The sequence below is a fragment of the Naegleria lovaniensis genome, assembly GCF_003324165.1.
Source record: "Naegleria lovaniensis strain ATCC 30569 chromosome Unknown tig018, whole genome shotgun sequence".
Classification (NCBI taxonomy): domain Eukaryota; phylum Heterolobosea; class Eutetramitea; order Acrasida; family Naegleriidae; genus Naegleria; species Naegleria lovaniensis.
The window spans coordinates 636,324-650,378 of NW_025407839.1; the positions used below are offsets into that span (position 1 = coordinate 636,324).

At 37.5% G+C, this 14,055-nt stretch overlaps 7 protein-coding genes across 7 annotated transcripts; 4 read left to right on the plus strand and 3 right to left on the minus strand.

Annotated features, from left to right (window-relative positions):
* Window positions 1-121: 121 nt before the first annotated feature.
* C9374_003215 (uncharacterized protein) lies at window positions 122-1,879 on the plus strand (the record flags this gene model as incomplete). The annotated part of the gene is made up of 1 exon (XM_044692719.1): window positions 122-1,879. One exon carries the CDS (start codon window positions 122-124, stop codon window positions 1,877-1,879), a length of 1,758 nt encoding a protein of 585 aa, XP_044550059.1.
* Window positions 1,880-2,176: 297 nt separating this feature from the next.
* Window positions 2,177-3,910, minus strand: C9374_003216 (uncharacterized protein; the record flags this gene model as incomplete). The annotated part of the gene is made up of 2 exons (XM_044692720.1): window positions 2,177-3,239; window positions 3,294-3,910. The coding sequence occupies 2 exons, from the start codon at window positions 3,908-3,910 to the stop codon at window positions 2,177-2,179; spliced, it is 1,680 nt and encodes a 559-aa protein (XP_044550060.1).
* Window positions 3,911-4,135: 225 nt separating this feature from the next.
* C9374_003217 (uncharacterized protein) lies at window positions 4,136-4,546 on the minus strand (the record flags this gene model as incomplete). The annotated part of the gene is made up of 1 exon (XM_044692721.1): window positions 4,136-4,546. One exon carries the CDS (start codon window positions 4,544-4,546, stop codon window positions 4,136-4,138), a length of 411 nt encoding a protein of 136 aa, XP_044550061.1.
* Window positions 4,547-4,973: 427 nt separating this feature from the next.
* C9374_003218 (uncharacterized protein) lies at window positions 4,974-5,321 on the minus strand (the record flags this gene model as incomplete). The annotated part of the gene is made up of 1 exon (XM_044692722.1): window positions 4,974-5,321. The coding sequence occupies one exon, from the start codon at window positions 5,319-5,321 to the stop codon at window positions 4,974-4,976; it is 348 nt and encodes a 115-aa protein (XP_044550062.1).
* Window positions 5,322-5,749: 428 nt separating this feature from the next.
* Window positions 5,750-7,872, plus strand: C9374_003219 (uncharacterized protein; the record flags this gene model as incomplete). The annotated part of the gene is made up of 3 exons (XM_044692723.1): window positions 5,750-6,033; window positions 6,259-6,735; window positions 6,870-7,872. The coding sequence occupies 3 exons, from the start codon at window positions 5,750-5,752 to the stop codon at window positions 7,870-7,872; spliced, it is 1,764 nt and encodes a 587-aa protein (XP_044550063.1).
* A 152-nt stretch (window positions 7,873-8,024) lies between these two features.
* C9374_003220 (uncharacterized protein) lies at window positions 8,025-10,766 on the plus strand (the record flags this gene model as incomplete). Its single annotated transcript, XM_044692725.1, has 1 exon — window positions 8,025-10,766. One exon carries the CDS (start codon window positions 8,025-8,027, stop codon window positions 10,764-10,766), a length of 2,742 nt encoding a protein of 913 aa, XP_044550064.1.
* A 133-nt stretch (window positions 10,767-10,899) lies between these two features.
* On the plus strand, window positions 10,900-14,037 carry C9374_003221 (uncharacterized protein; the record flags this gene model as incomplete). Its single annotated transcript, XM_044692726.1, has 1 exon — window positions 10,900-14,037. One exon carries the CDS (start codon window positions 10,900-10,902, stop codon window positions 14,035-14,037), a length of 3,138 nt encoding a protein of 1,045 aa, XP_044550065.1.
* Between the last annotated feature and the right edge of the window lie 18 nt (window positions 14,038-14,055).

Consider the following 14,055-nt stretch of genomic DNA (forward strand, 5'->3'; position numbering starts at 1 on the left):
TCCTTGCAGGACAAGAACTCTCTCACTTTTTGAGTTAATGAAAATGATCAGTAGGACAAACTTGAAATTTGGATAAGTGAATTATTCTCCGAGAATAATAATTTAAAAAAAATCAAAAAAAATGCTTCGTCAATCATCATCCGCAAAGACTCTCCTCCGTTCACTTTCCACTCAAAACAAATCCTTGTCATCCTTGTTGATGATGAGAACAGCAGTTGGAGCTACCAATTCAGCATGTTATTCAACAGGACCTAATTTCAAGTACGAAGATTTATTCCAACTTGGAGAGGATGAAACCGAATACCGATTAGTTACCAAAGATTACGTTTCAACTCTTAAAGTGAGAGATGAAAAGTCTGGCGAGACGAGAGAAATTTTGAAAGTAGATCCACAAGCATTAACCGCCATTACTCAGACGGCCATTTCCGATATTCAATACTTGTTGCGTCCAGCTCACTTGAAGCAACTCTCAAACATTTTGAAGGATCCCGAGGCTTCGGACAATGATAGATTTGTTGCCAAGACTCTTTTGAAGAATGCTGTGATTGCTTCTGGAAGAAAGCTTCCTGGTTGCCAAGATACTGGTACTGCCATTGTGATGGGTAAGAAGGGACAATATGTTTGGACGGATGGTCAAGATGAAAAGCACATTTCTGAAGGAGTATTCAAGACATATACTCAACAATATTTGCGTTATTCACAAGTTGCACCACTCACCATGTATGAGGAGAAGAACACTGGTTGTAACTTGCCTGCACAAGTTGACTTGTTTGCTACCGATGGTGATGAGTACAAGTTTTTGTTCATTGCAAAGGGAGGAGGTAGTGCCAACAAGACATACTTGTATCAACAAACAAAGGCATTGTTGAATCCAAATTCATTGATGAAGTTTTTGGAAGACAAAATTAAATCCATTGGTACTTCTGCATGCCCACCTTATCACTTGGCAATCGTGATTGGAGGATTGAGTGCAGAGCTTACCTTGAAGACTGTGAAATTGGCTAGTACTAAATATTATGATGAGTTGCCAACAACAGGCAGTCCAGGAGGAAGAGCATTCCGTGATGTTGAATTGGAGAAGGAAATTTTGAAGCTCACCCAAAAGATGGGTATTGGAGCTCAATTTGGAGGAAAATATTTCTGTCACGACATCAGAGTGATTCGTTTACCTCGTCATGGTGCCTCCTGTCCAGTGGGTATTGGTGTTTCATGCTCTGCTGATCGACAAGTTAAGGGTAAAATTACAAAGGATGGTATCTTTTTGGAACAATTAGAAACTGACCCAGCTCAATATCTTCCAGAAGTTGAAGAAAAGGATTTGAGTGAACATGTGGTAGAAATTGATTTGAATAGACCAATGAAAGAAATTTTGAGCATTCTCTCCCAGTATCCAATCAAGACACGTCTTTCATTGAGTGGTCCACTCATTGTTGCCCGTGACATTGCTCACGCTAAATTGAAGGAACGTTTAGACAGAGGTGAAGGTTTACCTGATTATATTAAGAATCATATTATTTATTATGCTGGTCCTGCAAAGACTCCAGAAGGTTATGCTTCAGGTTCTTTCGGTCCAACAACTGCAGGTAGAATGGATTCATATGTTGATTTATTCCAACAAAACGGCGGAAGCTTGATCACACTTGCTAAGGGTAACAGAAGTCGTGAAGTGACACAAGCATGCTCCAAGTATGGAGGATTTTATTTGGGATCCATTGGTGGTCCAGCTGCAATTTTGGCTGCTAACAACATTAAGAAGGTTGAAGTTTTGGAATACCCAGAGTTAGGAATGGAGGCAATTTGGAAGATTGAAGTCAAGGACTTCCCTGCTTTCATTGTGGTTGACAATAAGGGCAACGACTTTTTCAAGGAATTACAATAAAACCAAATTTTTTGTTATTTTACTTTGTGCGACGTAATTGTAAATCTTTTAACTGATGTTCATGAAAAACAAAATGCCAAGACAACCATTGCAATCTCATGAAACCTCTCAAACAGTGCAAACTGCTACCATTACCAACAATGTCACATCCAGTTCAAACAGGCAACCCGATTTACAAGGAGACACTTAATACCGCCAGCAAGATAGTGATGGAATTCCTACCGCTTCACGGTGCAGTTTGACTATGCTTGTTTCCTCGAACAATAATAAAGCCATTAATTTTCTTGTGAACCAATCTTACGCCAAAAAATCACTAAAATCATCAACATTAAACTCTGGCAGCGTCGGCTCTTGTTGTTCAGTATACATCTCTTTCACAACAATTTCGAGTTCATTCAAGAGACTCGAATAATATTTTTCCACTCTGTCGAATCGTCCTTTCAAAATGTTGAGAGCTCTTAAATCTTGAAAGATCAACGCTTTGATGTCATAACTCTCAAGCACCGATGGAGGAACAAATCCTAATTTAAGCATTGAGAGAGCTCTCAAGTGCTGCTTGGATGCATGAGCAATGTGTGAAATTGAAGCAGACGGAATCAAAAAAAAATATTCACTCTCTGTGAGTTTTGTAATGTTCGAAGAGTAAAGCATGATCTGTTCCAAATTATTCGAGTCTACAGTCAAAATAGCTGCCAGTTTCATACCATTACTGACAATGACTCGCATCATGTCCAGTACAGGCCTCTTGTCACCAGCCTCGTCTTGCATTTTCATGTGTTCATGTACAATTTGCGTGACCATATCAATGACAGTAAAATATTCATCCAATTTGTCTTTTTCAAGCTTTGCAAGTTTTTCTGTAAGCTTTGACAGTTCTTGCATTCCAGTTGCAGCAAACACCATATTGGGAAACAATTTAGCAATGGCCAAAGGATTTTCAACATCAATTTCACTCGATGTTTCTAAACTCATCTGTAAAAAGTTTGCAACTTGCATAAGCTTTTTCATTCGTGGTTGAATTGGAAGATTTTTTGACTCGAGCTGTCTCACTTGATTGACGAAGAAACCTAAAATGTTGGAATAAAACTGTGCCCGTTTGTAAGCACCATTTGCCACTTCAAACATTCCAAGAAATAAATAGGTACATCCAACATAAAAATTGTCAAATTCGTCAAAATATGGTTGAATTAATTCACGAGCTCTTTTAAATGAAAGTTTTGAGGAATCTTTGAGTCCTATTCGTTGTTCTACCACTGCTTGCACAGCAAATAATACAGCCTTAATATCGTTTGTACAATTAGTATCAGATTCAGCTTGAATAAATAACCTTTCTAATTCAATCTTGGATATTGGAGAGTCTCTAATGTCACATTCACTATTGGTAAATGGTATAGAATTAAAAGAAAAAACTCACATCAATGTACACATATCTATAGTTGCTCTTTTAAGCGCCACTATACTATAATAAGAATCATCGATCCTAACCATACTCGTATCATACGGTTCAGAAATGTGTTGTTTCGAATATACCTCATCTTTTTTTGAGGTAGTAGCGTGTGGAGATCCATCTATTTGATTGGAATGCATTTCATTCATGGAATGGGAGGATGCTTCCTTATTTTGGTTTTTTTCATTCTTTTTCTTGCGTCCTTTCTTTCTTGGATCCGAATAAACACATGCGACTCCCTTTTTTATGCAATTGGTACAGGATGGTTTTTTACGATCACATTTACGATGATTTTTTCTACAGAATGCACAAGAGATTGGATGAAAACCTTCTACGTCGTATTCATGAAGGTTAGTACTCATGATGGGTTCGTTAGAATATTCTTCCTGATGTGGTTGCTGTGGTTCATCATGAAATTCCTCCGATCCGAGAATTGCTTCAAAATCATTCATCATCAGTGAAGGAGTAGATGATGAAAATAATTCGGGAAAATTATTCATTGCTTTCTCTCCAGATGAATGGTGCTCCGAAATCCTTTCATTGGGAGACGCCGAAAAAAACTCCTCTCTTTGAAATTCGCTCATTTTTTGTTGAAAATGTATTAACAACAAGATCATTCCATTAAGGTAAATATTTTAAAAACACATCATACTTTTATTCACAAACAGACAATATATAAGCTGTCTTTTCAAAGAATTGTCTCAACAACATGGTGAAAAATTTGGTGTGGTCACTTGTTGAAATTTCAATTAAAAATTGAAGAAGCAATAAGCAGCACTGGATAGTGTCACAATCTATGGGGTTTGTTTTTAACATGGTTTTGCTGCCGTTGCAACAATCACTGGAGTTGCTGCCACAGCAGGTGCTGCATAAGGTGCTACATAAGGAGCTGCATACGGTGCTGCATACGGTGCGGCATAAGGTGCTGCATACACTCCTCCATAAGCATAAGGAGCTGCATAAGTGACAGGAGCTGGCAATGGAGCAGCTACTGGAGGTGGACACGGTGGTGCATAGGCAACGGGAGCTGCATAGGTTACAGGTGGTGGAGCATAGGCAAGAGGAGCAGCATACGTGATTGGAGCTGCTGCGTATGTGAGAGGAACAGCAACGGCCGTTCTTGGAAGATAGGTATCGGCACCTTCTGTCGAGCATTCCACATGTTGGAATGCAACAATGAGGAGGAAACAGATAAGGAAGAGCGAGGTAAGGGTGTTCATAGTGGTGAGAGGAATGTGTTTGAATTTTGTTTTGATTTCTGGAGAGTGAAGGAACATAATAACGCAATCTCTTTAAAGCAAACCTCGTCATCCATGAAATTAGAAGATTTCCGTTGTTAGCAAGCAATGCATATCAAGTGCCTTTCTGGAAAAATTCTAAATCAAATTGTTCAAAAGGAAAAATAGATAATGTGTAAATATGGTCAACACCCAATTTCAAAAGTTGCTGATCTTCAACACATGGTGTGAGCCTAAAATTGAAAATGGTTGGCGATTTCACTTCTCATCTTGACCAAGGTGAGTTTACTAGATCATGATCGGTTTCAATTAACTAGTTAACTAGTTTCAAATCAATGAATATTATTATTAATATTAACATTCAAATTTTGTAATGTAGTATATATATTAATATAATTATATGATTGTATTATTCATCTTTCATATCAACAGTTATAAATTGTTCGGGATGAATCTTTTTAAATTCCTCAAGCTTATTTAGAAAATCAATAAATCCCATACGGATCGTTGGCTCTTCCATTTCCTGTTCATTCATTTGTGCTTCTTCAATTCTCTTCCTTTGAATTAAATCTCCATTCTCCTGTTCAATTTCATTCATAATTTTCGTTATTTCTTCTTCGGAAGGCGTTAATCCAATCAACAACATTAATTGGCCCACTTGTCTTACATCTATGGAACCATCCCCTTCTGTATCAAATTGTGAGAAGGCTCCGATATATTGTTGGACTTGCTCCGGAGTAAACGATCGATTTTTCATTTGATGAAAGAATTTTGTGTGTTCGGATGGTTGTCAAATTTTTTGTAAAGTGATTGTCTTCATTAACTATTTATTGAGGACATTTATTTAACTTTGATTCAAGAAGATGTTGTGCGTTTGTGATTTTTTGACACTAATCGTAGAAGCGATTCACACGGCCAGATATTTTGTTCTGTTTTAGTTTGTTACCTTTCTATAGGCAGGAAATGCCAATCTGGTTTGTGTTGCGTTCTATTAAAGTTTTTTCGAATCCGCGCTTCTTCATCTCTTTTCAAAATCACAAACAAAATAAGCACAACCTTGCCACAGTGTTTGATCACACCTGCCACTTGTCAATTTGCCACTGCACTCGTTCACTCGGATTCCAAAACAATAACAGTAACACCACGATCAAAACAAGTCCTTACAGACCCCACAACTTGTCCAACATGACCACTCCATTCTTGGGCGATGATAGAAACATCTTTAACATTATTCCGAGTTTGGCCATCTCGAGCAATGCCACCACATTAGCCTTCATAGTTGCTGGCGCAGTAGTTGTGTTATTGACCAAAGGTTTTCATTTCAAAGCAAAAAAGACAATCACCAATGAATATTTAAAACAACGACAAATGACATTCCGATTGGGCAAAGATCCGAATTCAATACCTCTGCCGAAATTTGCCAACGACACGGAATTGGAAGCAGAGGATAAAAAGTTGATTTATAATAGGTGAGTTTTGTGTTTGGGTTTCTTATACATTGTTGTTGTTATTATTACAACTCATGATGATGGTGTGGTTTGAAACATGACTATTTTGGAATTTGAAAAACAATGTTTCAAAAATTTGCAAAATTGGGAATGTTGGGCTCTTTCCGATGGACAATTGTCTCACTTATTTCACTATAATAATGATATGGTTACATGAACATCATATTGACATCACAACAACAACAGACTTCACGATCCCTCTCAATTTGTGTTCGAAGGATTTGCCTTCAAACGACCTCTCACCATCCTCCTCTACATTTATCGAGTCATTCTCGCTTTATGGATGGTCATTATGATGTGTGTGGATGTGGCCTATTTCCGACCCAAACCATTTCTCACCTACTTTTCATTTCTTACCAATACTTCAGCGTTTGTGTTTGCCATGTATTATGTGTTGCAATCTGTGTTTGGATTGTTTTACATTACGACGTGTTACAAATTTTTCAATGATTCGAAAAAAACAGGAAAGGCCAAACGAAATGTGGAAGAATTGAATGTTTGGGTTCGAAAGATATTTACTTTTATTTCGACTGTGATTTGGTTGTTTGCAGAATTGAATCATGTGGCTGCCACATTGGTGGCATTTGGATATTGGATTATTGTGATTCCACAGTATGCAATTAATGGAAAGGTGACGACAGATCCTGATGTACTTTCGTATTTGTAAGTGGTGGCGTTGTGTGTTTGTGTTAGAATACTTAATTTGGTAATATCACATGGAATTGTAAATATTTTCACAACACACGATTTTACAACATTTTTACGATCATTGTCATTCACAATCAAACACAACTCAGTACCTTTGGATATCACGGTTTACAAATGATTTTCAATTTGATTGAATTTTTAATGTCGAATGTTGTTTTCAGAATTTGGCACTTATTTATCTTAATGATCTATCCCACAATTTACTTGATTTGGATTCAAACGAACATGGAAGCAAGATGGGTCAACATTTGGCCCTACGATGTGATTGACTATTACAGAAATCCATGGTTCGCAATCATTGTTTATTCATTTGGACTTTTCCTTGTCTTTTGTTTGTCATTCTTTTGCTATTGGTTGGCCACAACAATTCGATTGAAAATTCTCACGAAACGTTTAAAGAAGATTCGTTTCACACGAAGAAACACTCAAAAGATGAATGCTCTATTGAAAAATTCAGTTGCTGCGTTGGTTAATACAGCCATTGAATTGGATACCATCATGGATTCACCTCATCAGCAATATCCAACAGTGGTCTATACAACAGGAAACACTTCGATTGCAACAGCCAATACTGTGACACCTCCGAGCTCATTAACTTCGAGTCCAGCAGCATTGCATCCACAACTCCATCATCATCGACATGAAGAAGAAGAAGAAGTCGTATTAGATCATGAGGACATGATATTAAGTGGCTCCAATCCTCACAATCAACGTCATCACACTCCAATGGGTATTCTATCAGATCACAACGTGAATGAAGATTTAGATGTCTTGGACGCTCCTCGAGGCAATAAGAAGACATCTGACGTCGTCTCCAAATTGGTGAAACTCTCCAAGAATCAAATTCCACCAAATGTTGTTTCATCACCCGCTTCATCGACACCTTCAAGTACCACGAATTTAATACCTACCCTTAATACGACGAAATTGCATCATGAAGGTGCTCACATTGGTGAAAGACATCAAGGTGAAGAAGTGTTGATAGCTATTTCAGAGGGTCATGATGATTCACGACATGGTACCACTGTGATTACTCTCTCCACGCCGACACCACGAACTCAAGCGCACTCCGTTAATATTGAATTTATTTAACTACAGTACATAGGGAAGCCATTTATATATCTCATACATTTCATGTCGTGTATTACGCAATTACTTGCTGTGTGATGATTAATAATTTTGAAGAGAAAAAAATTAATTCAATCGATTTTGGAAGGAATCCGTTATTAGTGGTTGGAATCAAAATGAAAGCCTTGATGAGAAACACAAACATTCATGGCAATTTTAAGGCTTTCACTATTCTCTTAATGACATTAGTATTGGTAGGCCAAGTATGCTTAATAGTCCAAGCAAATGAATCATCGGATGAAGCCTCATTCCATGCTCAAAAACTTGTTCGGAGCCTTATTCAACGACAAAATATCAGAGAATTTGCACTTCTCTATGGCTTGAAAGTGCCAGAACCAATGAAGAGCAGTACAATTGAGGAAGGAGGATTTGATGAATCCTCTTTTGATTGGGATTTGGACGAGAGAGTCAAAGTTACGAATCATTTCGACGCTCTTTCTCTGAATTGCAGAAAGACCGTTGTTTCATGCTTGTACGCCCAAAAAGCAATCAAAACTCACTTTGAACAAACTCAATCTTTGCAAAACTTTATTCAACAAAAGCTCGATCCTTGTGGTCCTGAGGCCAAAAACGTTTTCCATGAATTGTATTCGAACCACGCCAAGGGAATTTCGGACCTCATCTTCGAGGCTTTGATATTGAAGGCAAACACCAAGCTATCGATGCCTCTTGTGGGTGCAGTCGTTGGAGCTTTCTTCATAATGGTGTACCTTGTTTCGCAAATGAATCAAACCTCTGCTCAACTTGCTCAATCTAAAAAGGAGAGTACTAAACTACATCATGATATGAAAACGGTAATCGAAAACCACAAAGAAAATGAGGCAAAAGTTTCAACTCTCAAGCAACAACTAGAAGACAAGAACACGCTACTGAATGAGGCGACAATTTCTCTACAGGAAAACAAACGTGCTATGCAGTTCACTAAAGATCGTTTAGAACGATTGGAAAATGAAAAACAAGACTTGGAAAAAAAGAATAGAGATCAAGAAAAACAGATCAAAGATTATACGAGAGAGTGCTTGCAGAGAGATGCAAAATGGAAAGAATCTAACAAACAGTTGGAGAAGGACCTTTCACAAATGTCGCAAGAAGTCAACAAGTTGAGACAGGAAAATAATTCTGCTTCACAAGTCATTTCATCATTGGAGTTTGACAAGCTGCAACTAATGTCAAAAGTTGAAGATGATACGTTAACTGTCTCAAAACTTAAGAATGAAGTTAACAACGTCAGAAAGCAACTACTATCACAGATCGAACAGCATACTGCAGTAGTGTTATCCATGCAGAAAGAAATTTCTAAACTTCAAACCGAAATAACAAACAAATCTATGGAATATAACAAAATTTGGTCGGAACTCAACACTCTCAACGTAGAGAAGAGTGAATTGGAAACAGACAACAAAATATTTGAGAGCGAAAACAAGAATCTCAAGGAATCATTGAATCATGCTTTGAAAGATCTATCTGTAGCAAGAAGCGAATTGAAATCTAAAAGTGTCGATACTGAAAAGCTTGAAAAGCATTTACAGGACACTAAACAACAGTACGATCACACACTTCAGCTAATGGATGATCTTAAATCAAAATTACAAGTTCAGGAATCGGAATTATCAAATGTTAAACATACGTTGGAAGAACAGAACGAGAGATTGACCGGTGAAATTTCAAAGCACGAACAAGAAAACATGCGCTTGACACATATTGTCGAGAAGTATAGACTGGAAATTCAAATGAAAGAGAAAGAAATTGAAGAAAAAGATCAAATTATCTACAGTCTTAAATCAGAATGCATTGTCATTGAAGATCTACGAACAGAAATTACAAAAAAGAGCTCTACCTTAGAAGAAAAGATTATGGAGATGGGTAAACTTCAACAAGATTTGATACTGCTCAAAAAGAACAAAGATCTTCAAGAAAAATCTTATTCCGAATTAGGGTCTGCATTGAAGAAGCAACAATCTGAATATGAAGAAAAAATTACTTCACTTACCAGAGAATTGGATGAAGCTACCTCTACAGCAGCCCATTTACTCAACGACAGTAACAAGATGAAAGAAGCACTTGACAGAGCAAATTTAATGCAAAACGAATTAGAGTCGCAACACACGGCTGCTATTAATGAATTGAACCACAAACTGCAAGAAAATGCGTTATTAATGAGCGAAAAAGAAGAAGAAATCAAGAAACTTTACCAACAGATCGATGCCCAAACATATGCCAGTATGAAAAAGAATGAAGAACTTATCAAATATAAGGAACAGATTGACTCACATCAAAAAGTTCTTGAGAATATCAGTAGTTTAGAGAACGCGAATGCATCATTGAATTCTCAACTAGAAACGATTAGAAATGCCTATGAAAAACAGTTAAACACTCTCAAGGAATCCAAGGCCGCTGAAATTAAGGTGTTTAAGAAGAGTATTATGGAATTAGAACACCGAGTGGGTCTATATGAAAAGAAAGTAGCCCAATCAAACACTCAAATTACAGAACAACTCAAGAAAATTGACGAACTTCAGAACAAGGCCAAAGAAAAGAACAGTGATTCTGCGTTCACAACAACACTGGAACAGAGAAGTCAACAAGAACGAGATTTGGAACTCCTCTTGGAAAAGAAAGATACCGAGTTGAACAGTTTGAAGTCACAACTATCTGACCTTTCTCTCAAATATCAATTGTTGCAGGGTGCCAATGCGACAAGTCTACTCGATGAAAATACCAAACTAAAAAAGCAATTGGAAAATTTGCAAGACACCAAACAAAAGCTCATGAACAATTACAATCAAGAAAAGGCTACTTGCGAAAAACTGAGAACTGAGCTCTCACGATTGAACAGTGCCATGAAGAAGAAAAAGTAAAGAGAAATTAGAGGGAGGTGAACCTCTCTTTGTATGAATTGAAAATAGCACAATGAACAAGTTCATCTTCATAATTTTGTAACCGTTCAAAAACAGCCTTCCCAACACCTGTCATGTCGATCATCAAAAAAAAATGTTACCTCAAGAAATCGACGATATTGCTGAACTAGATCCAATGATTGAAGACGATGAAGAGAATCAAGACTCCTCTTCCGATTCAACCATTGATCTCCAATTTCATAATCGACAAGCATACGTATTGGGTCTCGCTGCCATGAAACGAATGAAAAAGTCCAACGTTCTCATTTGTGGATTGGGAGGTCTCGGAGTTGAAGTGGCCAAGAATGTGATATTGATTGGTGTTCGAAGTGTTACTTTATTTGATACCAAGACTGTTTCAATGGAAGATCTCTCTTCTCAATTCTATGCCTCCGAGAAGGATGTAGGAAAGAATAGAGCACAAGTCTCTCTACCACAATTGAAAAGTCTCAACGATTACGTTCCTGTGCAAGCCATCGGCGATCAAGGAGAGACACTCACTGAAGAGTTCTTGACTTCTCATTCGATCCATGTGGTCGTGTGTACAGATACACACATTCCTCAACTCGTAGAATTGAATGAAATTTGTAGGAAACAATCGATCAAGTTCATTGCATGTGAGAGTAGAGGTTTGATCGGATCTGTATTTTGTGATTTTGGAAGTAAATTTATGGTCTATGATGAAGATGGAGAAAATGTAGTGTCAAACATTGTGACTGATATTACGAATGGATATCCAGCCACCGTGACGGTTCATGATGGAAAAGCCACTACTGGCCTCTATGAAGGTGATTACGTTCAATTCAAAAATGTTGAAGGAATGGTTGAAATCAATACGGTTAAAAAACCAATCAAAGTCTTGTCGTGTGGAAAACATACGTTCAAGATTGATCTTGATACAACTCTATTTAGAGAATACCAAACGGGATCTGGTGGTTATGTGACACAAGTTAAAGTTCCAAAACGACATTCCTACCAATCGTTGAAGGAACAATTGCCAACTCCTTCATGTATTGATTTTGATTTTGCAAAGATGCAAAGACCACTCCAAATTCATGTTGCAATGTTGGCTCTGAGTGAATACGAAAAGAGACATCATTGTCTTCCAAAACCTTACAATGTAGCTGACGCAGAAAGATTATTTGAAATTGCAAAGGAAGTGGTTACTGAAAAATATCCCTCTCTCACCACACATTTGAATGAGAAAATTGTCAAAGTATTGGCATTTACTTGTCGGGGTAATTTAAATCCAATGGCTGCATTCTTGGGAGGAATTGTTGCTCAGGAAGTTCAAAAAGCATGCAGTGGAAAATTCTCTCCATTGAATCAATATTTGCATTTCGATTCTTTGGAATGTTTACCTGAAGATGAAACGTTATATCCAACCGAAGACGAATGTCAACCTATGGGTACAAGATATGATGGTCAAATTGCAGTCTTTGGAAAGAATTTTCAAGTCAAGTTGGGAGATGTTAAAGAATTTATTGTCGGTGCAGGTGCTCTTGGATGTGAAATTTTGAAAAACTATGCCATGATGGGAGTTGGATGTGGACCAAATGGAAAAGTATGCGTGACTGATATGGATTCTATTGAAAAATCAAATTTGAGTCGACAATTTTTGTTTCGATTCAAGCACATTGGTCATCAAAAATCAACCACCGCGGCCGCTTCAGTTAAAACCATGAATCCTTCGTTCAATGTTGAGGCCTTGCAAGAAAAAGTGGCACCAGAAACAGAAGACACTTTTCATGATAATTTTTGGGAAGAGCTGACAGGTGTGACCAATGCTTTGGATAATATTCAAGCACGTCTTTATGTAGACTCCAAATGCATCTTTTATGGAAAGCATCTCATTGAATCAGGAACTCTTGGTACTAAGGGAAATACTCAAATTGTCATTCCATTCAAAACAGAAAATTATGGAGCAACAAGAGATCCAGAAACTCCAGGAATTCCACTCTGCACATTAAAGAATTTCCCTAACGCTATTGAACATACCATTCAATGGGCAAGAGATGAATTTGAAGGACTATTTAACAAGACTCCAAGTGACGTGAATGCCTATGTCACCAAGTCCCATTACATTAAGGATCTCGATACTCAATTTGCGAAAAAGATGGTTTTGGAAAATGTCTATGAATCTCTAGTGACACACAAACCCATCTCATTCGAAGATTGTATTGCATGGGCAAGACTTAAATTCGATCAATTGTTCAACCACAAGATTCAACAATTAATGTACAATTTCCCTATTGACCATGTGACCTCGAGTGGAACACCATTTTGGGGAGGAGCTAGAAGACCTCCTCTTCCATTACAATTCGATCCTAATGATTCACTTCATTTAGATTTTATTGTCTCTGCTGCAAATTTAAGAGCCCATGTTTTTGGATTGACTGGACATGGAAAGGAGGACTATGATTTCAAATCTGTATTATCCAACATTTCCATTCCTGAATTCCGACCAAAGAGTGGCTTGAAAATTCAAAGTGATGAAAAAGAAAACAAAGAACCTGAACAAGAATTTTCGGATGACGACGAAAAAGAAATGCACCATCTCCAATCAAGTGTTCCAAAACCAAGTGAAGTTGTAGGATTTCACATGAATGTCATTGAATTTGAAAAGGATGACGACACCAACTATCATGTTGACTTTATCACAGCAACAAGCAATTTACGTGCAAGAAATTACAAAATTCCTGAAGCAGACAAGCATACCACCAAAGGAATTGCTGGAAATATTATTCCTGCCATGGTGACCACGACTGCACTTGTCACTGGTCTTGCAGGTTTTGAATTTTACAAGCTTATCCAAGGATTCGACAAGATTTCATGCTACAAGAATGCTTTTGTGAATATTGCCCTGCCTTTCATTACCCTTACAGAGCCAACAGCACCTCAAACAGTTCCATACATGAACGAAAAAACTTTTTCAATTTGGGATCACATTGTCGTGGATGAAAAGAGAGACGTCACAGTAGAAGAATTAATCGAAATTTATAGGACCAGATTTGGACTTGAAGTCGCCATGATCTCATCAGGGAAATCATTGATTTACAATGCATATGGAGATGCTCGAGTCAATCAAGAAAAATTGAAAACTCCTGTGAGTAAGCTCTTTGAAATGATCACCAAGACCTCTCTCTCTTCAAAACGAAAATACTTGACCATGGAAGTCGCTTGTGACAATTGTGACGATGTTCCTACTTTGAAGTACAAATTCATACCTTAAAATTCGACTCTTTCATCC